This window comes from Sesamum indicum, linkage group LG3 (genome assembly GCF_026168435.1).
Source record: "Sesamum indicum cultivar Baizhima isolate 11 linkage group LG3, ASM2616843v1, whole genome shotgun sequence".
In the NCBI taxonomy this organism is placed as follows: domain Eukaryota; kingdom Viridiplantae; phylum Streptophyta; class Magnoliopsida; order Lamiales; family Pedaliaceae; genus Sesamum; species Sesamum indicum.
In genome coordinates, this window is record NC_142659.1 from 21,282,282 (window position 1) to 21,304,076 (window position 21,795).

Below are 21,795 nucleotides of genomic sequence, written 5' to 3' on the forward strand. Positions count from 1 at the left end.
AGAAATGAAATATAGAGCCCAGAAACAAAGAGATTTTTCCATGTTGATTTAAGGGACAGCAAAATGTCCTGCAAGCCAAGGGATGCACTCTGGTGAGCTGAGACAGATGCAGAAGTGGTAATAGCTGAAGCAACGAGCAATAGAAGAGAAAAGGCAAATGCAAAAGGGATTTCTATTGCCACAAGAGAGATTAAATCTTGATGATCTAATGAGGAGTTTTCATAACTATCCTCCACCTTTGCCATTAAAGGAGTGACTATCAAAGAGTGTAGCAGAACAAGAATGAGAAAGGAAAACAGGATCAGAACAAATACTTGGCCCATGACTTTCTTGTTTTTGAGTGGAAAATATATGGCTTTTCTAATAATGCTACTGACTGAGGGAGAGGGAGATGGAGATGATGAGGGTGATTTCATGTTGCAAGATGGGGTGAGTGGAATTCCTTCTCCCATGGCTTTACTCTCTGCTCTCTAGTGCTTCTTTAGTTAGGCTGAATCTCTTCTTTCTAGACAGCATCATAACTTATATCAGTATCATAGAAATTTGTGGGGAAATGGTGATGTTGGTGAGGTGTTATTTGGGCAAACTAAAAACTTGAGTGAAGTGAGGTAGCTGTTATTCGGGGAGGGTGGTCTGATGAGGGACTGAGAGATTGTACCTTTTCTTGGTGAATGGAAGCTATACCTGCAATATTATATAGTAAATGCAGATCATAATAAGACATTAGATTTATAAAGAAAGGTTGGCTTCTTATGTTGATATACTAATATTTCCAATCAACTCAGAGTTGGTAACAATGAATCATCTGCCATGCTCACATCCTAAAATTCAAATTAACAATGCAAAAATGTAAAATAGCATGAAGGAACCGAAGCAAATTCAAACTCCAAAAGGGTTTTGAGACATAATATCATATCTGATATTATGATAAGTATAATTATTTAATACAAGCCCAAACCATACTCCAAACCAAACATAACTTAGTTCATGCAAAGTTAAAAACCAATTCAAGTCTCCACACAAAGAAACTAAAACATTCATAGAATGTCATGAAATTGTCTCATTCTCCAAAGTCCAAACCACACGCTTATTTCTCACAATCCTTTAACCAGATTCCAACTCCGAGCTCTCAGACCTCCTGATCAAGCAAGCTACTTTGCACTTTCTTGAAGCGCTTCTTGGCCATCATCATCATTTTCTTCTTTGCATCAAAGTCCTTTGCAGCTGCTTTGACAATGAGATTTCTTATTTCATAGAGCTCCTCGAGGGCCTTCTCCAGCCAAGAAGTGTCTATCTCTCCCATCTGTGCAACTGGTGCAAGAACCATCATATCGTCCAGGTCAACAAGGACGGTATGGAAGTCGTTCTGTACTATCTTTTTAACAACATCACAGACGACCTCAAGCAGAACAGCAGTGATTTCTGGGTGCCTCATGAATGGGACGTTGGAAGCAATATCCCCATGCTTAGCAAAAATACGACGAACCATAGGTGCAAAGGCAGGCCTCACTGGGTGCCCATCAACATACTCCAACTCGATAATCGGGATTACACGTTCAATATATATTGATGTGCGGCGAAGTGCTCTCGGTCTTCTCACATATGTTACAGTTCTTGAGGCAGTCCTGTTATATAGTTCCATCAGTGTCAAAGCAGGCGGATGGCAAGATGTCACAAGTTTTGTGGAGATTTAGTTCTATGTTATCAGTAATTAATCTAAAATAGATCACAGGTTTGTCCCTAGTCACCTATCTGATCCCGTCTCAAAGATCATTTAAGGTAGTTTTACTAGAAATTGAAGACCATCATGTATTCTTCTATTCATATTCTCAAATAAAAGTTATAGGAAGAAAAAACATGTTCTAGTTTAACTAATACTAAATTATCGTGTTAAGATACACCATACCATCAGCAGCTAATTGGTAATATCAAGAATAGGAATAACTAACTCAAAATTGAAAACTGAGGCTTGATATGTGCAGTTATCACCTTTTAAAAGAAATAGAAAAGAAATCCACTGATTCTACATTTGCATACTTACATTCTGGAAACAGCAGCAGCATTTCTCTTACGGATTGCACGACCCTGTTGAGTACTTAAGAGTAAGATATGGCACAAATTCTGACATGAGGAATTTGTAGTAGATGCAGAAAGTAGCTCACCTCATCCCTTGATTTTCTTTTAGCATCCCTTTTCGTTTCATCATTTAAGGCTGTTTCCCTTCCAACATCAATCTGCAGAATAAACAACAGTCTCAAGACCATCTTATTTGACTGCATAATTGCATATCTGTTGCCAATCTTTCAGGAGTGAGAGCCTGATACTGTTAAGTTACAAGCTGCATTCACTCTCAAAGATGGATACCGGTACCAATAATTGGTAAGTTATATCCACCTTTCAAGAAGAGAGATAAGAAGCTTGTAGTTGAACCTTAGCCATGAGAATACCTCTAGCAAGGTTTCAGGGTTAAGGTAGGATTATGAGCAAAACATTGTGCCTATCCTCTACATCAAACCTCATCAAGAACAGGATGAAGAATCCAACCATCAGCTGCTGTGTATTCTCTAGTAAATTACACTCCTTGACAACATAGCATCAAAAGATAATATGTGGTGAAATAAAAAGGCATGTAGTCACATATAAAGTAATATAAGAATTAAGATGGATAAGTTATTGACAGTCACAATTTTTCCCAAGCACAATACCCTCAAATAGAGTAAAAAGAAAAGTGTAGAAATGAAATTGGGAGACGCAGCACTTGAAGACAGGGAGGAGATCATGGGAAGTACAACTCTGTATTGACACTTGTTCTACATTTTTAGAAGTCTGAACATCTTATACACCTTCACATCAGTGAAAACATGTTTGCTTCATATTTTCATAGAAAATATATTGATTTGACACCACAATCCAATATAAAACACCATTTCATTAATTAATCCAAACATATTCTCATTTCACCAGAAAACCTATACAAAATTGAAAATACAAACTGAAAATGAAAACATAAACAAACAAGCATGTTTGTCCAAATAATCTGCAAAGGCAATTAAGGTCATTGAATCAGAAACCTCACTTTAATCTTAAATCTAGTAGCGTACGAACTAACAGCCAGAAGTATCCCACTCTTTCTCAACTATCCCCAATCAATTTCTAATTCTTCTAACTGTTTGGTAAAAAGACAAAGAGATCCTTCTGAATATAATCAGCTCTGATAGGACATGTCCAGAAGAAGAAATAAGGAGGTATCATAAGCAACTGCAAAGTTAGTAAGGAGATCATGTCTGCTCTAAATTAAAAACAGAGCAATAAAGCTAACTGTCGAGTGATAATTTCCTAGAAGATCAATCTCTTTTCACTAAAACATTTGCTTTCATATCATTCATTCAGCAACAGAAATCGAGATGATCTAAAAAATCACCTTCTTATTTTTCGTACTCAAAAAGTTAAATCATTTATACAGTATCAACTATCAAACACACATTTTAATACATCAAACGGAAACAATGAATCAGCAGAGGAGATTTACTACTCTTGGCAATGGTTACCTAGGCAAATTCTGATGTGGGCTACAACGCATCCAAGTTTGTACGAATAATCAGCAGAAAAATCATCAATTAGTGGAGTAAAAAACTTACCATTCTTAACTTTGTATCAGTTTATCACGAATCATTAAAAGAAAATCTATTACAAAAACCACCAAGAGCCAAATATTAACTCTGGGGCCAGATCCATGAAACTCATTAGATATTCATGTGATTGAAAGAGAAAGATGAGGGATTCATCCCATATTTGCAAGAGTCAGAGAAAGACGGACGATAAAGAAGAGAATTTCCACCTGATCCTGATGGAGATCTCCCTCCAACATCTCTGAGGAAACAACATCAGAAGTCTCATGTTCAGACCCTTTCTCCTCTGTAAAACCCAAACTTGAAGAAGCCATTCCTCTTTGTGTCGAGATCCAGAAAACCAAGAGAAACCTCTACTCGGGGTAGCGCCGCTGCTGATGCAAGACCCACAAAGGAAAAAATATAAATTTCAGAACCTCAATTCAAATGCCCTGTGAAATTGAAATGACCAGTGGTTTATGTAACGCACAAGGTTTGACAGAGAGGCATCACGAGATATTACTGAAATCAGATTACGGATTTTCTGAAAAGTGGGAACCATGCACGAGAGAACGCAAAACGTGGCATTTGTCATTTGTGAAATTATTTCAAATTCGGTAGGAAAAATCCAAGAAATCATGGTAGGATAGTTAATGTCCAGAACAGCAAGTATTGGCACCTACTCACCTAGTATTGTGTTTTTATGTGCACAACGTCAAAATTTTTAACTTTTTCCCCCATTTCCTAAAGTCGTCCATTAAAGTTATTCTTAAATATTCTTCACAAGTTTTCAATTTGTGCTAATCTTTAATACTTTTCTTCACAGGTCATGTCCGCCTGCATTACCTTAACTTTCTTCCTTTATGTGTTTTCTCTATCTTGATTTTCTTTTTTATATTTTGCGCCTTTGCTTATATTGCTAGTTATATCATCACCATTTGGTTCAAAATTGTGTCAAATTTTCAGCTCTAATAGAACTTCAGGATCCACCAGCCTTTTGTTCTGGATACTTCATTTATATGCCGATGAGGCCAAAACTAATTACTAACTAGTACCAAAACCCTTCACATAATTCCTTCCCCAATCCCCATTAACGAGGCTTTTCAGCATTGCAACTGTGAAAAGATTTTCTGAATGTAAAATAAATGTTAGGGGTTTTATACCTCAAGGAGGACGAGTAGTTGCACATCAATAGATGTCAACTCATCTTCAAGCTCATTCTGTGAATCATAATTAGTGGAAGCACCCATTCTTTGCTTCACAAAACAAAAGGAAAACACAAGATTTTAATTAGCTATATTGCTCTGGCCTTTGGGGCACATAAGTGAAGTAGTCTTTTCCTGCAAAAGAATTTTTTAGTGGCTGTTAAAACAGAATTAGCAATTTCCAAGATTTTAACAGCCAGCTCCTTCCTCCCTGCCAGATTATGGATGACTGAAAGATTTTGTTAGAGAAGTACCTGAGCGGCAACATTGAAACGAAATAAAATCAAAATATTTTCCAAGCTGGGTGTATTAATTTAGATAGAAGTCAAACACATGGGATTTACCAACCTACAAAAGGAGGGGGAAAACGGTAAGAGATAGAGGAAAAAAAGTGGTCCGAGGGCAGTTTATGCCTGAGAGTATACGAGTTCAAGAGAAGCAAATACCTGTTTTTCTATCTACAATAAAACAATCTTCTGAGCCTACTGGAACATCTGGATGCATCAAGTTTGGCACCGATTATGCTGCCTGTTGGAGTTCATCAGTGAGCTTGAGTGGGTCTTCTTCAAGGGTAATAACACTGTTCTTAAGATTTCCACCTGAACTAAACATACTTGGAACATTAAATGAGATGTTGATGTAAGACATAAAAGTGCAACAGGTAAACTCCTTCTATCAATTTCTAAAGCTCAGAGGATCCAATATAGATACAACATATACCAATACAGGGATAAAAAAGAAAGCACAGAATGCAATACGGACAAGTGAACAGACAATTTCCCAAAAAAAAAAAAAGAACGTGTTTTTGAAAGTTGTGTGCAGAATACTAGCACATTTGACAATGACTTGTCTTTAGAGAATTCCTTGATTTGTAAGATTATTATTAAAATGCTTTCAGCACATCATAATCTCAATTTGGTAAAAATATTCAAAACCAAAATAAAGTAGTTATTGTAAATGAAGCATTTGCTTCCAAGTATGCAACTCAATCAGTAATAACAACTCATGTTGATGTCAATTATTTGCAGTGGAAAAGGAACATTAAGTCAAGCCCAAGTGAATAACTAGAGAATGAGTTTTATTATCATCAATGAATCGTTACAAATGTCAAGACATAGAAGATCTTTGCTAATACCATAGCTAAATGTCATCTCGCAAAATTTTCAGTTATTTTCACTTAAATGAAGCTGAAAAGTTCATTAACCGAACCTTGTCCTCCCATACTTGCATTTTACAACCAAATCACCGGAAATAAGTGAGAAAGAGTTTGGTTTATCTGTAGGCAGAAATTGAACGCAATCACTTCATCCAAATATCATGATACAAACAACAGAATGACAAGAGTTAACAATTGAAATACTGCTCATATTAAGAATGTAAAAGTGGAAACTTAACCTTCCGAATATTCTATAATTTCTCATAAAGCTGAAGAACAAGGTCAACAATAGCATTACAGCTGCGGTTATCAATGTTGGCCGGACCTGCTTCACTCCAATCCCTAATCCACTCGAAATCCATTACTTCTTTCCATTGAAGCGCCTTCACAACTATAAATCACCATAGTCCATCAACCAAAAAATAATAACAATAAAGCAACTGAAAAACTAATGACCTAACCAGGAAAAGAAATGAAAAATTAAAGACACCTCAAGTTCTTCATAAATTAATTGTACATGGATGAACACGAAGTTGATACCTTCGATTTCATCCGGGGCAGCGGAGAAAGAAGCAGTCATGGTGGTGGTGGGTTGAAAAGTGATAGAAACGGCGGGATAAGACTATAACAAGATGTCTTGTGGAATTTGGTTGGGAGAGGGGTCTCACTGGAAAACGGAGAGAGAGATTTTGATATCATGTTGTTAATTACGTATTACTTTATATTTTTATAAATTCAAAATTTAAAAATATATAATCTTTACTAACATCTATAATCTATAAACATATACATATATATAAATACTTCTACACTCACGATTAGTCGTTTGTGATGCTGCTACATTAATTTTTAAATATTAAATTATACCTTTAATTATATAATTTTAAAAATTAACCGTAACTTTTTTTTAACAAAAGTGACTTTTATGTTATTTTAACACCACTGCATCAATTCTTTTATTTTTTTAATGTGATTTGTTGATTCAAATATTTTACTTATAATATATTTTAAAATTTAAAATATTATTTATTATATGTACGTATGAACAATGTTTTGACTAAAAAAAGAATATAAAATTAGGCCTGAAAATGAAGCGAAAGAAAATAATTGCATAGTGTTTGGAGAGAATAAAAGAACTGCGGAAAGTATTCATGCAAGACCATGACAGCAAACACTCTCATCAAATTGTACATAGTATAGATAACTGAAAATTTCGACATGTATAAATAACCATTTCATGATTTACGTGTTCCTAACTCATTAATATGTATTTTGACAAGAAATTTATTATTTCAACAGAAGTATTTTATATATATCGCATTTGCACACGGGTCGAGTGTGCGTTTCCGGCTTGTACATACTAAAATTGAACCATTTTGCTATGTCGGCAGAAATTAAATGAAGAGTCATTAAAACACAGCAGACGAGAACAAAATCCAGAATACAGACATATATATATATATATATATATATTTACATGCACAACTCACAACCCAGACCAATGTCCTGAAGTTGATTATACAAGAACAGCATCTCATCAAGACAGCATGTTCAGTAGATTTAAGAAAATAGACGACAGAGAAAGCAGTAGACTCCATATTCAAAAGAGTAGCATTGACAGAGCCTACAGAAGATCGTCCAATCGTCTCTTCCAGAAGTATTCTTCTGACTCGGACTCAAGTATGTCGTCATCAATTTTCCGGCTGACTAGTCGTATAGCATTCACCCGTTTCTCGGCCTCTTTGAAATGCTCCTGTGCGAGAAGCAGCTCAGCCTGACGTTGTTTCAACTCTTTAGCGGCTGCCTTAGTGATGAGGCCAGTTTTTACCTTTGTTTTCTTGAGCTGGGAAGACTTTGCTCTGAAGGCTGCAACTTTACGGACATTTACTAAATGCTCTTGCAGCCATGATACTTTGATTTTGCTAGCTTCTACATCTGAGACTTCGCTTTCCATGGCTTCAAGATCAGATAAAATGGCTTCAAAGTCATAGAATTGCAGTCTCTGGACAATGTTACATATTACTTCAAGTAGAGAAGCTTTGACAGATGTTGATTTGTACAAACAATGGGCTGCAATGTCACCGTACTTTGCAAATATGGCCTCGAGTACTGGTGCAGTAGCGCTCTTGACTTTGTAGCCATTGATATTAACCAGACCGTCATCACTCAGAACGGCTGATACTTTGGGATCAATAGGTTCAATACCAACCTCCAGTTTCGGCACTTTCTGATTCTTGGACCTGGGAAATTAGCCAATCCAAGAAGCTCATGGTTCAACACAACAAGAATCACCAAAAACAAGCATTTGGAGCCTCTTTGTACAGATTAATTTTTTGAAATTTCAATACATAAGGCAGCTTTGAATGTAAAGTCCTATGTAGGTTGCACACTTACAAAAGAGGACTTGCTCCAGCAGGCATAAGATCAAAAGTCGGACCCTGTCGACGAAAGTTAAGTTGTTAAAACAACCACAATGGGAACATAATAAAATCATTTAACTTTTTTCTCTATGAAGTTTCAATTCTTTTCGTCCACACACTGAACTTCAAATGGTTATACTTTAATTACTGGTATTTCTCAAAGCAAACACACTTTCACGTATAGACAGAGACGCTCAGTGCAAGGAAGTAGCTACCTTATGCTTTTTTGCCGCGTGCCAATGAGCATCCATGTCACTATCAGAATACCTGCACATAACTACAGAAGTTATTGTTCTGTCCTCAACGATTTATACAAAGACTGATGGCAGGAAGATTTTCAGAGTGGGCTCTGATACCTCCAGTCGAAATATAAATACCACTACAATCAAAAAATTTTGTGGCATGTTCTTTGGTAAAGCAATCAATTGCCTTAATGCATAAGATGCAGTGAAAGATATTTCATCTTTGTGTGCAAAACTGGAAGCCAACAGCCTCCAGCCAATATCTAAAAGCACTTACATAGAAGATGAATCACGAGCACGTGCTTTTTGGGCCTGTAGCAGACATATTTAACAATGAAAGTTAAAAGGATATATAAACTTGACATAGGGAAATATACTAATATATTGAAATGCCTACTTGATCAAGGGAAATGTCTTCAGCTGTTTCTCTATGATTTCTCAGGTTCAACATTTCTTCAACACCATTAGTATAGACCACCTAAATAGACATAGTAAAACAAGGTGAAAGAACATCAGAGAATGTACATACTTATATGTTAAATGACTAAGACAAGAAGGTGGGTAGGAAGGGTGATAAAAGGATTAGGTGGTATGAAATAAACTGAGGAAGTACATCAGTCAAAAAGGGCTGGTTTGCAGCAGCCAACTTACCAAATGCTTTTTAGATGAAAGGTCATATGAAGCAACAACCCCTTCAGAAAACCTGCAAAATGGGAACTACAGTGAGAAAATAATGAAAAAGAATACTTAAGGTGAAAACAAATCTGAAATCAGTTAACAGGTTATGGAGGGTCAAAAGGAAAATGGAAGAGTTGGGGGAAGTGGTATAAGCTGAATAGGATGCATGTCTGCAAATTAGACCCCTTAGCAATAACTAGGAAGTGCTCTGACACAAAAGTGGCCAATATTTTAAAACACTCACGTCTTGCTTTTGGATCGCCAAACCTTTACTCTGCAGCCAACCAATTTTTCACCATAATCTTTGACATTATCTGTTTCCGGAGGCCTGGACTTAAGAAACTAATTAGTGAATCATTTGAATACAGAGAATTCTCCTCTTAACAGAACAGAAACTACAAGCATTCATAAGTTACATTGTATTACAACTCAATGTCATTCTTTGGAAGAAGCAAAGATGTTGCAGCAATAAGATATTCAGGATTAAAGCAAGATTATAGCCTTCAAAGCTTCATTGTTTACAGCTCTAAATAAAATAATGTCACTTCATTATCTTGAATGTTAAGACTTAGAGTATGTCTTAGAAACTCAGAACTTCAGCCAGATTTTAGATTAAGATAAAAGGAAAAGGAAATTAGTCCTCTCTAATTCCTCACTTCCATTTTCCAATCGCAAGGTAACTAATCCCTCCACATTAAGGGAGAAAAGGGAAAAGCAATATACACAAGGTTCAGTGAAACACAATTTGACATATTTTTCCAACCCTCAAATTATAGTGTGAAGTGTAAACTATATTAAAGTTCAAACATATATATATACATAGTATGTATACATGTGTTGTATATAAATGTGCGCATAGTGTACTTGTGCTGTGCAAAGATTTATAAAGAGAAAGATACTGAAGTTGGAGCGATGACGAACATTGAATACTGTGACATGTGGACAATGGTGTTGCAGGAATAAACAAACTATAAGAAATTGAAAGTGCATTTTCATGAGGAACACCATTTCTTACCTATTTTAGGAATTCTTTTAATTTTTATATAAACCCTAAAATTTAAAGAATATGAAAAAAAACCCATTGTGTGGGAAAAGTGCCGACACGCCATTAGTTGTGTCCCCTGCCATATCCGTGTCTCATACATGTCTGACATTGCACACAGTGATTTTTCAGAGTGTCTGTGCATTATAAATTAGCATATAAAAGGCCAAACAGCTATCTCTGAAACACTTACATACGGAAAGAAGCTTGAGCTGGACAGTGTTTTTCTGTGCCCTATAGTAAACAAAAAAGGTAATGAGCAAACACGCATACTACTTGAAGAGAGGAACCACCACGAAGAGAAGCATTTTAACGTTACTGGTTGCCTACTTCATGGGCTAGAACATCTGGAAGTGGTTCTCCGTAGTTTCTTTCCCTTGGTTTCAAAATTTCTTCAACACCATCAGTGCAAACCACCTTATAGCAGTCGATAAGGAAGTAAAAAGTCAAGATTGATGGCTACATCATACTTTATAACAAATAAAGAGATCTTGAGTACAGAAAAGAAGGAAGAGAAATAGCTAGACAGTTTGGGCTGCCTAAATCCAGTAACAGAAATACCATGTAGCCATTAGAACTAAACGGATCAGATAGAGTCATTACCAAGTTCTTCCCTGAATGACCGTGCAAAGACACAATCCCCTCACAGAACCTACAGAATAGCACACTGAATATGAAAAACATGCATAGCAACTGATAAATAGATAGAAACCTTCTATAAAAAAATAAAAATCGGTACATGGGACATCCAAAGATTAACTATGCAAGCCATGAGATAAACAAGGTGATATACACCGATGGATCATGCAAGGCATGGAATAATGGTGAACGTTAAAGTCAAAAGGAAAACACCAGATACTAACTGAAAGCAGCTGTATTCAAAAGCACTCACAATTTGTCTTTTGGCCACCAGACCTTTACCCTGCAGCCAACTAAGTTCTCATCACAACTTTTGAAACCACTCGCCATTCTAACTGCCCGAAAAACAGCAAAATATAGCACTGACTTATGAAATGTCTTATTACCAATTGAGTCATAGAAACGGACACAGACACTGACAGAGACGGTAATGTCACTTAGAATCATATTTCTACCATTTATGAGCTGATTTAGCTACAAATATTCTCATACCTCTAACTGAGACTGTAATTGAACCTCTAAATCCCCATACCACATAACCTAATACATTCATTCCCCACCCCACATACTGCATACGAACCCAAACAAGCCATGTAGTGATCTCAGTTGAAACTTCACCAAAAAATGTCAGGCAAATCAAGCCTTTCCCAGCCATATAATTTTCTCAAAGTACCAAACGGATCCAAAATTCCAGCCCAGAACGGGAAAGTAACAATCTTTCTTGGCAATATCTTTGAGCTTCAAAGTTCATAAACCCATAATCAGTGCCCACAACAAAGTCCCATGATTGACTTTTCTTTTCCTTTCCAAGTAAAATGGGGGTAGAATTCTTGAACCAATTCCTCAGCCCAACTCCACAAGACTGAAGCAAAAATCCTCCGTGAAATATGAAAGATTGAACACGAAATACATAAACTAAGAAAAAGAAAAAAAAAACCATAGAGAGTAGATAAATTCTTGATAAACAAAGTTCATATTCAATTGTAGAAACGAATGCAACACCTTCTGTCCAAGCTGCAGCAGAAGCGCCAGAGATATTTCACTACTACTACGATAGAATCGGCAGCATTGTCTGGAGAGGATATGTAATGTTGCTCAAGCCTCAAAGCAAGGAAGGTAGTTGATAGAAATAAAATTCGTGAATTTTCACTTAGCCCCTTCAGGTTTCTGCTATTGACGCTTTGAGCAGTTTCACTTTAAAACATTACAATTTGATACCACTAAAGGTCCATCTGAATACTGGTCAGTGGTCAATAAAGAAAAGTATCAAAGAAAAAATAAAAAGCATAAAGCAAAAGAATTAGTGTGTTTTAAGCAATACCTTTTTTCTCAATGTTTTTCTCACTAAATATATTAAATTTAATTATTTTTTTTAGTTTAATGCAATTTTCCCCTTGTAATATTGCGAATGAACAAATTAGCCCTATAAAAAAAATAGCAAATCACCTTCCTATCCTTTTCAAAATAGAGCAGTTTACCCCCTCCTTCAAGGGGTTAAATTGCGTTATTTTAAAAGAACACGAAGATAATTCAGTATTTATTTTACATGGGGTATTTTGCACATGCCTTATATAACATGAGGGGTGCTTGTATTTTTCAGCGTTCTTTTTTGAATTGATAGAATAATCAAATTGATACGCTAATAAAAATCATATTATTTTTATAATTAACTATCAAGGACTATGATATGAGTTATTTGGATAATAAAATTTTAAAAAAAAAATACTTGTATTAGTATCCCATGTTTACTTTGACTGTTTGAATTAAATAACTTAGCCCACATATTTAGGTGGACTGAATAATTTAAAAGGAATAATAATTTGTACTGAATTTAAAGATAAAAAGTGAACCTTCATAATATAAAATAAACACTTTATATAAGATATATTGAGCAATTTATTCAATATAATAATATAAAGTAAACGGGCCCAAGTAAATTATTGTTTCAGGATAGATAAATTGTATTTAACAATACAAATATTTAGCATTATCTTTTTGAATTTAAAGAAATATTGTAGCTCGTTTAAATTTATAGTAAAGTTAGTGGCAATAATATTTCTTTAGTGCCTAAATAATTATAAAAAAACTCAATTAGTACTCTAATTTTTCCATTAATGACATTTTGGTATCTAAATAATTGAAAACAACTTAATTAGTACCGAGTTTTACTATTAATATCACTATTAATATATATTTATTTTTTATTTTTACTTGATTGAAAAATATAATAATTTTCTTAAGTACTTATACATACATAAAGCGTGATTTATACGTATTAAAAAAAATAATTCATTTATCTATGTGACAAAATAGGTAGCAAATAATTTGGATTGAGCTGAATACATTTTTATTCAAGCTTATGTGAAAATTATCGAACTTAAAAAAATATTGTATTTGAATTTTATTTGATTATTAATCTATTAGAATTTAAACGAGTTTTAATAGAATGGAACATAAATCGAGTTTAATATATTTTATTATTTTGACATTAATTAAGTTGAATTCGATCGCACTCACAAACTTATCAAATAATTTTTTTTCAAGTTTAATTAATAAATTAAATTTCAATAAATTTTAATCGATCTATTCTATCCCGACAATTTGATATATTTTTCTCTTTATCAGAAAATTACATCTATACTATTACAAAGAGAAGGGTAGTTTTCATATGATTTATATCAGAACTTATATTTTACTAAAATACCCTTCAAGTTAATTCTATTTTACCTACTGTATTTAGCCACAACCGCTTTAGAATTATTATAATATCACTATACCAAATTATTATCTATATCTATACTATAAAAAAAGAAAAAAAACATTTTTCTTTCACAAATAGGGTTATGACACTACAACCCCAATTTTGTTGTTATGCCAATAATACCCCTAAGTTGATTTTCTTTTTTTCTTGTTGCTTTCTTTCTTCGTTTCTTTTTTTATTTTTTAGAAATATGAAGTATTGGTTTATATATATTTTTTCTTATTTATAATATATTTTAAAATATAAATTATTATTTATTATATGCACGCAAGAGCGGCGTACCATGACGACTAGTAATACAAAAGAAAATACCTTTTATTTCCTAACTCGTGTTAAATTAACTACTCAATCAAGTTCATTTAGAAAATTAATTCCATGCAATTACATGGACTAAAAAATTAAATTTAATCCCATTTTATTTATACTTATTGTTAATTGAAATAACATAATAGTATTTGTTTTTACATGTATATAATCATCATTATCAATATAACATATATCATATAAAGTATTAATTTTTTAATTTAATTTGAGCAAAATATGTATTAGTAATTACGACATTAAAAAAAGTTACCAAATAGTTTTTACGCGTGAGTTTGTAAAAAAGTAACAAATTTTAATATAAAGAAATGATTATGACTTTAATAAAATAAAAGCATTATTAAAAATTATGTGTCCACCGTATCTAGTAAATTAAAAAACAAACAAGCCTGTTATGCCTAGCATCCAATGGTGTAAATCCACGTCAGCAATAATCCACGTGGAAGCATATTATTGGCAGCCAGTGTGAGATACACGTGGCGATCCAAAAATGCTAATCCCCACCCTTCCTTCAATTAATTAACCTTGGCGTCCCGTTTAATCTCAGAAGATTCCCCTCAAATGAACCGCATTCTCTCGTAGTTCGATTCAGAAGACCCGAATTGTAACGCAATCGGATCCTATTCGGAGCTCCGGCACCGCAAAGAAGCTCCAACCGTGGCTCCCTCCGGCCACCAGCATCAAAACAGCAGCCTCACCCGTAGAAAATCGGCGCCGGCGTCCGCCTTTGCCTCCGCTTCGACATCGGGTCCGACCCGAATAGTGTATAGGGAGTCTGTTGGCCCCTCGTCCGACTCGGATCTGAACCTACCGTTTTGGCAGAAGACTTGGTTCATAGTTTTGTTGCTTGCCATGGCAGTTTCGTTTTTTGGCCTCGCGATTTTCCTGCTGCTAACACTCGACTCTGATTATGCGTCGGCTCCGGTTTCCGCGGCCTCCGAAGGCGTTCAGGTATGTGATCACGTAATTGTTTGTTTGAAACGGATGTTGTGTGTGTGAGGGAGGAGATTTTTGGTGTGCTTGATATGTGTGTGTGTGTGTGTAGGTTGGCTATGTTGAGCGAGTTTTGGCATTGTGAATTGGGGAATTTAGTTGTTTGAAGCTTGTACTTGAATTTGAATGACATTTGGGTTTATATTTCGGGCTTGCTTTTCATTTCCGGGTACTAATTTGTTCGAAGTGAACGCTGGATATTAGTGATTGGATAAGTGGAATAGATCAAGTAACTTGATAAATTGGTGGTGAATTATTTAAATATCTAACTTGATTTGTTGTGTTCTTGAAGAAATGTGGACTTGTTAAGACTGATTTACTAAGCTTTAAGCTAGTTTTCAAATATTCTCCTTCATTTGGTTATTGTATTAATACTATAGGATTGCCCAGAAAACAGAGTGAGAATGAAGTACCTGGCTGTTTAGAAAATAAGCAGAAATGAAGGAGGGATTCAGCCCATGGTCTTGCGTGGCATCAAGTTTGAGAAATTATTTGCAATGACACGATTTAAAAGTTAAATGAAACTATTTTGCTGCTTTTGCATATATACTTTAGCCTAACTAAGTTAAATATTTTGTAGCCAACATCATGTGCAAGACTCTTATATTTTGGTTTTCAGTTGTTATAGTACCAAGAATTTATGCCTTTCTCGAATGTTTTGTAGATTACATATGGTTCTGTCATCAAGCTCATGCATGAGAGAACGAAGTTCCGGTTACACTCACATGATGTTCCTTATGGCTCTGGTAGTGGGCAGCAGTCTGTTACTGGTTTTCCTAATGTCGATGATGCTAACAGCTACTGGGTATGTAAATGCTATACCACCTGTTTTTTCTATTATATGTGTCTGCTTGGTAGAGTATGAAATACATGCCACTGCAGGTTTCCGGTGTTAATGGGAATTGTTGCTTCATTTGCAGATTGTGAGGCCTACAGTAGATTCATCTGCGAAGCAAGGGGACACAATCAAAGGCGGAACGCTCATCAGGTTGCAGCATATGAGAACTAGGAGGTGGCTGCACAGTCACTTGCACGCATCTCCCATAACTGGAAATTTGGAGGTTAGTACGCATGGGTCTGTTAAGAGACATCCTTTGTATTGCATAAAACCTGTAAATGCAAGTACTCTCTTGGAGTCATAAGACCGCCAAATCTCATATTTTTCCTCTACTCAGTGTTATCAAACTGAGCCCTATATTTATATGATGATGGAATATGTTGAATTTAAATATGTTTCTTATAAGCATGTAAATGGCGTGACAATTAACTTTCCTCAAATCAAAGTACTCATATGGCTCAACCATTGATTTCTAGTATTAATCTGGATCAAGTTTGTCATCATTGTCTTCCCCTGTCAATAGAAATAAAGTGAAACAGTTTTTCACTCTTTCATGAGTATTAGCAGGTGATTGAGTTTTAATCATGTACTCTCACTAGCACTATCATACGACAAATAATTCTTTCATTGTTTGCATTACAATCTTTTGTGTGACAAATCTAATTTTTGCTTTTGGAAGCTTGATTGCACTGAGTTAGATAAACCATATAGCAAATCGTGTAATAGCCTGTTGAGAGTTACTACGCTCTGCTAGACAAGTCAGCCTGAAAGTATTAAGATTTAGAGAAACAATTGTTAAGGATGCTTGGACCTAAGTTGCCATGCATATTTCTAGGCCTGAGGTGTGTTGCAGCAGAGATCTAATTTCTTCTACTGGATGGTTATCATCTTTTACCAAATAGACATATTTCTAGGTAAACATTTCTTTTCTTTTCCCTTTGTGAAAATAATAATGCTTTGGGATGGAATGCAATTTGTAGTAAATGGAGTCATATTCTACTATGCCATGTTTTTGTGCCATATTTTTCTGCCTAGAGTGGCTTGAAGGTTTGTGTTAGACATAATTGCAGGTTGAAAGAAATCTTGAGATTAGTATTTGAAATCTCATCCCGTAAATCTAGCCTGCGAGAAATATACAGCTACTTAATATTGCTGTAAAATATTGTGAACCTATCCAGAAAAGTCGCACATCATCAAATTCAGGACCTATTATTTATGTGTAGTGGAGGAATGTAGTAAAATCCTCCTGCTGATTACTGCAAGTTGTGGATTATGTGCTGCAGCATAAGAAAATGCTGAACTTAACATCTGAAACCATGTTTTGTTGTCTTCATCAACTGATAAACTTTTATAGCTCCGTCATGTGTGGCTTCAAGATGAAAGATGTGCACTCTTACACTACTCAAGTTTGTAGCCAGTGCGGCTAATTTTAATGCCTAAATAACTTGATTCATGAAAATCAAAATATACAGGTGAGTTGCTTTGGCAGTGATGGAGAGTCTGATACTGGAGATTATTGGAGGTGAGACCTTTTGTTAACTTATAACCTTTCTGGATTATGCCATTAGATTATTGTACAAAGCCGTAATTCATAATCCTTTTTGCTTTAGACTTGAAATTGAGGGGAGTGGAAAGACTTGGAGACAAGATCAAAGGATCAGGCTTCGGCATGTAGATACTGGTGGGTACCTCCACAGCCATGACAAGAAATATACCCGTATAGCTGGGGGTCAGCAAGAGGTAAGAACCAAATTACTGAGACTATCTATCATCAGGCCATGCTTCAGCACACGGCTCTGACACCTTCAACGATGCCACAATTCTTGCAGGTGTGTGGTGTTCGAGAAAAGCGACCTGATAACGTCTGGTTGGCAGCCGAAGGAGTGTATCTTCCCATAGCTGAAAGCAAGTGAAGTTGCCCAAAACCTGCTATCATCATCACGACAAATCCTTTTTCCCTCTTCCCTTTAATTTCCTCCAACTGCCGTCACAGAATGTAGTGTAAGCTTCTACGAAGATACAAGGGTCGAAACAGTTTTGAAAATGGTCTTATGTAATTTTCCCACAGGGAGATTAGATTTCATTATCAATTCAGCAACCTTCATTATGTCTTGCATTTTGGCTTTTTGTTTGCCAATAGTTAGATTACGCTTAAATTCTAAAATCTCTCGATGATTTTCTATGTTAATTTAAGGTCAGGATCATGGTGTCCAGTATAAAGGTATAAATTGAATCTTACAGCTACCCAATTAAGTTTACAAAATCTTGTAAATTAAGTTATTTAAATAAAATTATAAAAGTTGTTTTGCAGGTTCTAAATTACCTATGTTGAATTCAATGAAAATGGCTAATAAAGTCCAGCTTAGATGGTGAATTTCACTTTATGTGTGTAATGTTGCGTCAATAGTGGGTATATTGTGTCTATTGAATAGTCGGAGCGAATAGTAGGAATGATTGTATTCAATTTATTTTAATAAATAATTGCTAATACTTAATTCTTAATTGTTTGAACAACGTAAATATATATTTTGGTAACTGAAAATGCTTAGGTTAATTTTGCAACATGACAGGTTAGTTCAAAGATTTTCTTTTTTAAAAAAATGAGAATCAAAATTTGTTGAACTTTATATGATAATCATTCAAATACTTTGAAAATATTATAGTAACAATTAGAAATAAAATTGCGGTGTTTATGAAATTACCATTCCTCTAAGTTTCGTAATTTCTAAATGCGAACCTTATTAAAGTTTTAGGTACATAATTAAAATTTTGAATTAAAAAATCAATAAATAAAAAATATAAAAGAATTATACTAGGTCAACATGATTTATAAATTATATTACAAAATAATATATCCAAAAAATTTATGAAAATTTTTGGGTAAATACAAAATAATTAAGTTCTTATTCAAATTTAAACAAAAATAAAAAATACTTATTCATATTTCAAAGTCCAAATCAAATATGTTCATACATGATGCTTGCTTAAATAGTCATTATATTTCAATTTTATTATGTACAGAAATATAAAAACATTTAGACTTGGGGCCGGATGGAAGGGAGGGGCCGCCGGAAATTTATTTTTTAAAATATTATTTTTAATATTTTAAAATTTATCATATATATTTAAAATTAATTGAATCTAGAACCTTAATTTTCTATAAACCGAATGTCTGAGATGATTTAACTAGATCTAACGATTTTTATATCATAAAAAATGATCCGCTAGTTATTAAAATAAAAAATATAATATAATGACATCAGTCGTTCAATAAAAAATTAATATTGTTAAATGATTTTGATGGGGAGGAGCAAATAAACTAGATTTTAAAAAATAGAGAGGGCATTTTGTCCATTTTTAAAATACAAGAAAGTTTTTAAAATTCAAAACTCAATTAAGTCTACCACAAAGTATCTTTGACCCCAACTATAAACCCTCAGAATCGAGGTAAAATCCCCCAATAACATTAAACGCATAATAACCTCAGAAATGTGATCGAATTCCATGAGCACTAACTGCACTGAAGGGCAAAATCCAGTGCACTTGCTGGTTCAGCAATAATCAATCAAAACTGTTTCTTGGGAAATATTAAAGCATAATGAAAGAGAGTTTCTATCTCTAAACTCCCTAAAACATCTTGGGTAATTTGCTTCCCTGCAAGTCTGTCTCAGTGAGACTTGACATACTCTTGAACAATGTGGAGACCTTCGCTTTCCTCTCCAAAATCCTAGGTGGGGAAAAATAATATGATTGATTAATACTTAGGTCAAATAACGAAGAAAACCATCAAGTTTGCTATACTACCTTCACGACAACGCAAGAGGCTCCGACAACCTTCCTGGCCTTTCCTTCAGAATCAATCTTGCACAACTGCAAAACCATCAATCAACACTACAATCAACTACTATCTCAATGTGTCCTGTGCAATAAGAAAGACAACTGGCTCAAGATCATCCGTCATCACCATTGTTGTCCAGGATAAATCAAATTGACACTAAAAGGGCTTAAATACCTTCAAGTATAAGTAACAAATACTCATTTGAATCAATATCTCATAATCCTATATACATATTTCAGAGGAATTCACATCCAATAACATAGATACAGTATCCCTTTCTGTACTATCACTAAACACGCATTAACATCTTGAATTGTAAATAAAAGGAATCAGCAGAATGAACTTACGCCAGCCCATTCACCGAGAGTCTTAGCACTTGGAACAGTTATTAGGTTCACATTATGGTCAGCACACAGCGCTTTGACCAATTTAAGGTAGTCAGGCTGGTTGCAGTCCTCGGCCAATACACAGAGCTGGGCAGCATGCTTCTCAATTGCCTTTGCACCTTCATGAAGGCCTCGAACCAGACCTCCATGGGCCAAAGACTTCTTAAGCACAAGTTGCAAGGCAGTCATGATATCCATAGGCTCACCAAGAGCTGCCGGAGCTGGTGTCTCTGCAACAACAGGCCCTTCACTGCAACACAATTGGATGAAGATTAATAAGGATCTTCAGCAATAGGCAATTTATGACCGACCATCTTTTATTAATTGTAAAGGAGATATTTCCTCCAAAAATAATTTTCCTATTGTATCAGATCACACAAAAATGCCTTGATTCTAATTTCAGGTCATAAAACCCAAAGCAATGAATTATATACACTCATACAGAGACTTGAGGTCCAATATATATATGATCAAAGAAGTGATAGATTCACATACCCAGACATTTTGTCTTCGGTAGACAAGTTCTTTAATTAAAACCTGCCATAAACACAAAGCTTATTAGGCAAGAAGATATAAAAATAGAAAATTTTAAATTATGAATGCGGCATTCTACCAAATCATTCACAAAAAACTTTTCACGAATATACTCATCTACAGATATAACAACTCCACAATATGTTAAACCATGATAAATGAATAAAGCTTTTGAATAGCTGATTTACAAGCAAACACTACTAAGCAACACGAACCACAAACGTCAAAATCAAATTAATCAAACAAACTGAATCGACACTAAAAAAATGCTAAACCATATATCATAGACCATTCCAGTTTCAAATCAAACCCAAATTTTTTATCATTTTCAGCTAACGAACATTATTCTGGACTAAATTTCGATCAATTTGAATACATTTTCACAAGACCTACCAAAAAAAAAGTGAACAAGCACAAAGAAACTCAACTATATCAAATCGGAAGAACGATTACAGTATAGGGAGAAACCTACCAAAGAAAGGTTTTGGGGGGAGGCGGAGCAGCAAATATGGAGGCAGCATGCAACTGTAAATGGAGACTCTATCAGTGAATTTCGCGATTTTATATCAAAAGAAAAACAAGAAAACCCTAAAACCCTAGCTACCGCCAATTACTGGATTTAACAATTATGATTCCGGCCCAAGGAGTTTGGGCTTACATAGCTTGGCCCATTCATGAGGTTCTCCATTCCCTTTGGGCCCAAGTAGTTTGGGCTTGCATATTCGACCCATTTCTTTCCTATGCACTAGCGATACATGACATATTCGCTGCGTATGAAAGAATATCTAAAAATTATAAATAATTAGTTCTTTTAATAAAATTTTGATTGTACGTATAATTTCATTGCTTTGTATTTTTCTACATAATACATAGTGATATGAATAAAAATAAGTTGGACCAAAAAGGCCCAAGCAATCCTAAAAGCGAAAAAAAAACTAGAGGAGAGACTCGTAACATTTTAGAAGATTCAAAAGGACCTGACAGGCGACCCTGGCGAGTGCCCCCTAGAGAGCAAATTGGCAAAGGGAGGAGGCCTAGGATATCCTCCTACTCTATTCATGATCAAAGTCTAACAAAATATTCGATCTAAAAAACCCATACACGTGGCAGTCCACTCTTCCACGTGGCACCTCA

The 21,795-nt window shown here is 34.8% G+C and overlaps 4 protein-coding genes across 15 annotated transcripts; 1 reads left to right on the top strand and 3 right to left on the bottom strand.

Annotated features, from left to right (window-relative positions):
• Positions 1-878: 878 nt before the first annotated feature.
• Positions 879-6,668, bottom strand: LOC105158315 (uncharacterized). 12 transcript variants are annotated; one of them, XM_011075034.3, is made up of 9 exons: positions 6,510-6,668; positions 6,209-6,360; positions 5,260-5,412; positions 5,068-5,161; positions 4,772-4,864; positions 3,839-4,000; positions 2,163-2,234; positions 2,042-2,085; positions 879-1,625 (listed from the first exon to the last, which is right to left on the bottom strand). In XM_011075034.3, exons 6-9 carry the CDS (start codon positions 3,941-3,943, stop codon positions 1,130-1,132), a joined length of 717 nt encoding a protein of 238 aa, XP_011073336.1. In that variant the 5' UTR covers positions 3,944-4,000; positions 4,772-4,864; positions 5,068-5,161; positions 5,260-5,412; positions 6,209-6,360; positions 6,510-6,668; the 3' UTR covers positions 879-1,129. The 12 variants fall into 12 exon arrangements, with proteins under 12 accessions (XP_011073336.1, XP_011073334.1, XP_020548222.1 ...); XM_011075032.3 differs by having other exon boundaries at positions 3,839-4,003; XM_020692563.2 differs by adding an exon at positions 6,023-6,089 and having other exon boundaries at positions 3,839-4,003; positions 4,772-5,161.
• A 727-nt stretch (positions 6,669-7,395) lies between these two features.
• Positions 7,396-12,179, bottom strand: LOC105158317 (uncharacterized). Its single transcript, XM_011075035.3, has 12 exons — positions 11,993-12,179; positions 11,244-11,273; positions 10,955-11,003; positions 10,682-10,768; positions 10,545-10,585; positions 9,554-9,637; positions 9,283-9,334; positions 9,029-9,109; positions 8,909-8,943; positions 8,605-8,656; positions 8,364-8,407; positions 7,396-8,209 (listed from the first exon to the last, which is right to left on the bottom strand). Coding segments are annotated over exons 5-12 (966 nt in total). The 5' UTR covers positions 10,547-10,585; positions 10,682-10,768; positions 10,955-11,003; positions 11,244-11,273; positions 11,993-12,179; the 3' UTR covers positions 7,396-7,593.
• Positions 12,180-14,600: 2,421 nt separating this feature from the next.
• LOC105158318 (stromal cell-derived factor 2-like protein) lies at positions 14,601-18,010 on the top strand. Its single transcript, XM_011075036.3, has 6 exons — positions 14,601-15,023; positions 15,730-15,870; positions 15,986-16,126; positions 17,376-17,425; positions 17,514-17,643; positions 17,733-18,010. The coding sequence occupies exons 1-6, from the start codon at positions 14,925-14,927 to the stop codon at positions 17,814-17,816; spliced, it is 645 nt and encodes a 214-aa protein (XP_011073338.1). The 5' UTR covers positions 14,601-14,924; the 3' UTR covers positions 17,817-18,010.
• Positions 18,011-19,332: 1,322 nt separating this feature from the next.
• On the bottom strand, positions 19,333-21,252 carry LOC105158319 (small ribosomal subunit protein eS12). Its single transcript, XM_011075038.3, has 5 exons — positions 21,134-21,252; positions 20,623-20,664; positions 20,089-20,377; positions 19,708-19,773; positions 19,333-19,630 (listed from the first exon to the last, which is right to left on the bottom strand). Exons 2-5 carry the CDS (start codon positions 20,628-20,630, stop codon positions 19,571-19,573), a joined length of 423 nt encoding a protein of 140 aa, XP_011073340.1. The 5' UTR covers positions 20,631-20,664; positions 21,134-21,252; the 3' UTR covers positions 19,333-19,570.
• Positions 21,253-21,795: the final 543 nt, after the last annotated feature.

Bases quoted from the DNA above. Each gene is read 5' to 3' on its own strand.
- LOC105158315 (XM_020692569.2), bottom strand. From the start codon at position 3,943: ATGGCTTCTTCAAGTTTGGGTTTTACAGAGGAGAAAGGGTCTGAACAT. The intron at 2,235-3,838 runs GTGGAAATTCTC...TTTATTCTGCAG, and splicing joins GAGATCTCCATCAGGATCAG to ATTGATGTTGGAAGGGAAAC. The intron at 1,626-2,041 runs GTAAGTATGCAA...ACTATATAACAG, and splicing joins GCTGCTGCTGTTTCCAGAAT to GACTGCCTCAAGAACTGTAA.
- LOC105158317 (XM_011075035.3), bottom strand. The intron at 8,944-9,028 runs GTAGGCATTTCA...TGTCTGCTACAG, and splicing joins AAGACATTTCCCTTGATCAA to GCCCAAAAAGCACGTGCTCG. The intron at 8,657-8,908 runs GTAAGTGCTTTT...AGTTATGTGCAG, and splicing joins GCTCGTGATTCATCTTCTAT to GTATTCTGATAGTGACATGG.
- LOC105158318 (XM_011075036.3), top strand. From the start codon at position 14,925: ATGGCAGTTTCGTTTTTTGGCCTCGCGATTTTCCTGCTGCTAACACTC. The intron at 15,871-15,985 runs GTATGTAAATGC...CTTCATTTGCAG, and splicing joins ATGATGCTAACAGCTACTGG to ATTGTGAGGCCTACAGTAGA. The intron at 17,426-17,513 runs GTGAGACCTTTT...TTTTTGCTTTAG, and splicing joins GATACTGGAGATTATTGGAG to ACTTGAAATTGAGGGGAGTG.
- LOC105158319 (XM_011075038.3), bottom strand. The intron at 19,774-20,088 runs GTAAGTTCATTC...ATGGTTTTGCAG, and splicing joins CTCTCGGTGAATGGGCTGGC to TTGTGCAAGATTGATTCTGA. The intron at 19,631-19,707 runs GTAGTATAGCAA...TTCCCCACCTAG, and splicing joins CCTCTTGCGTTGTCGTGAAG to GATTTTGGAGAGGAAAGCGA.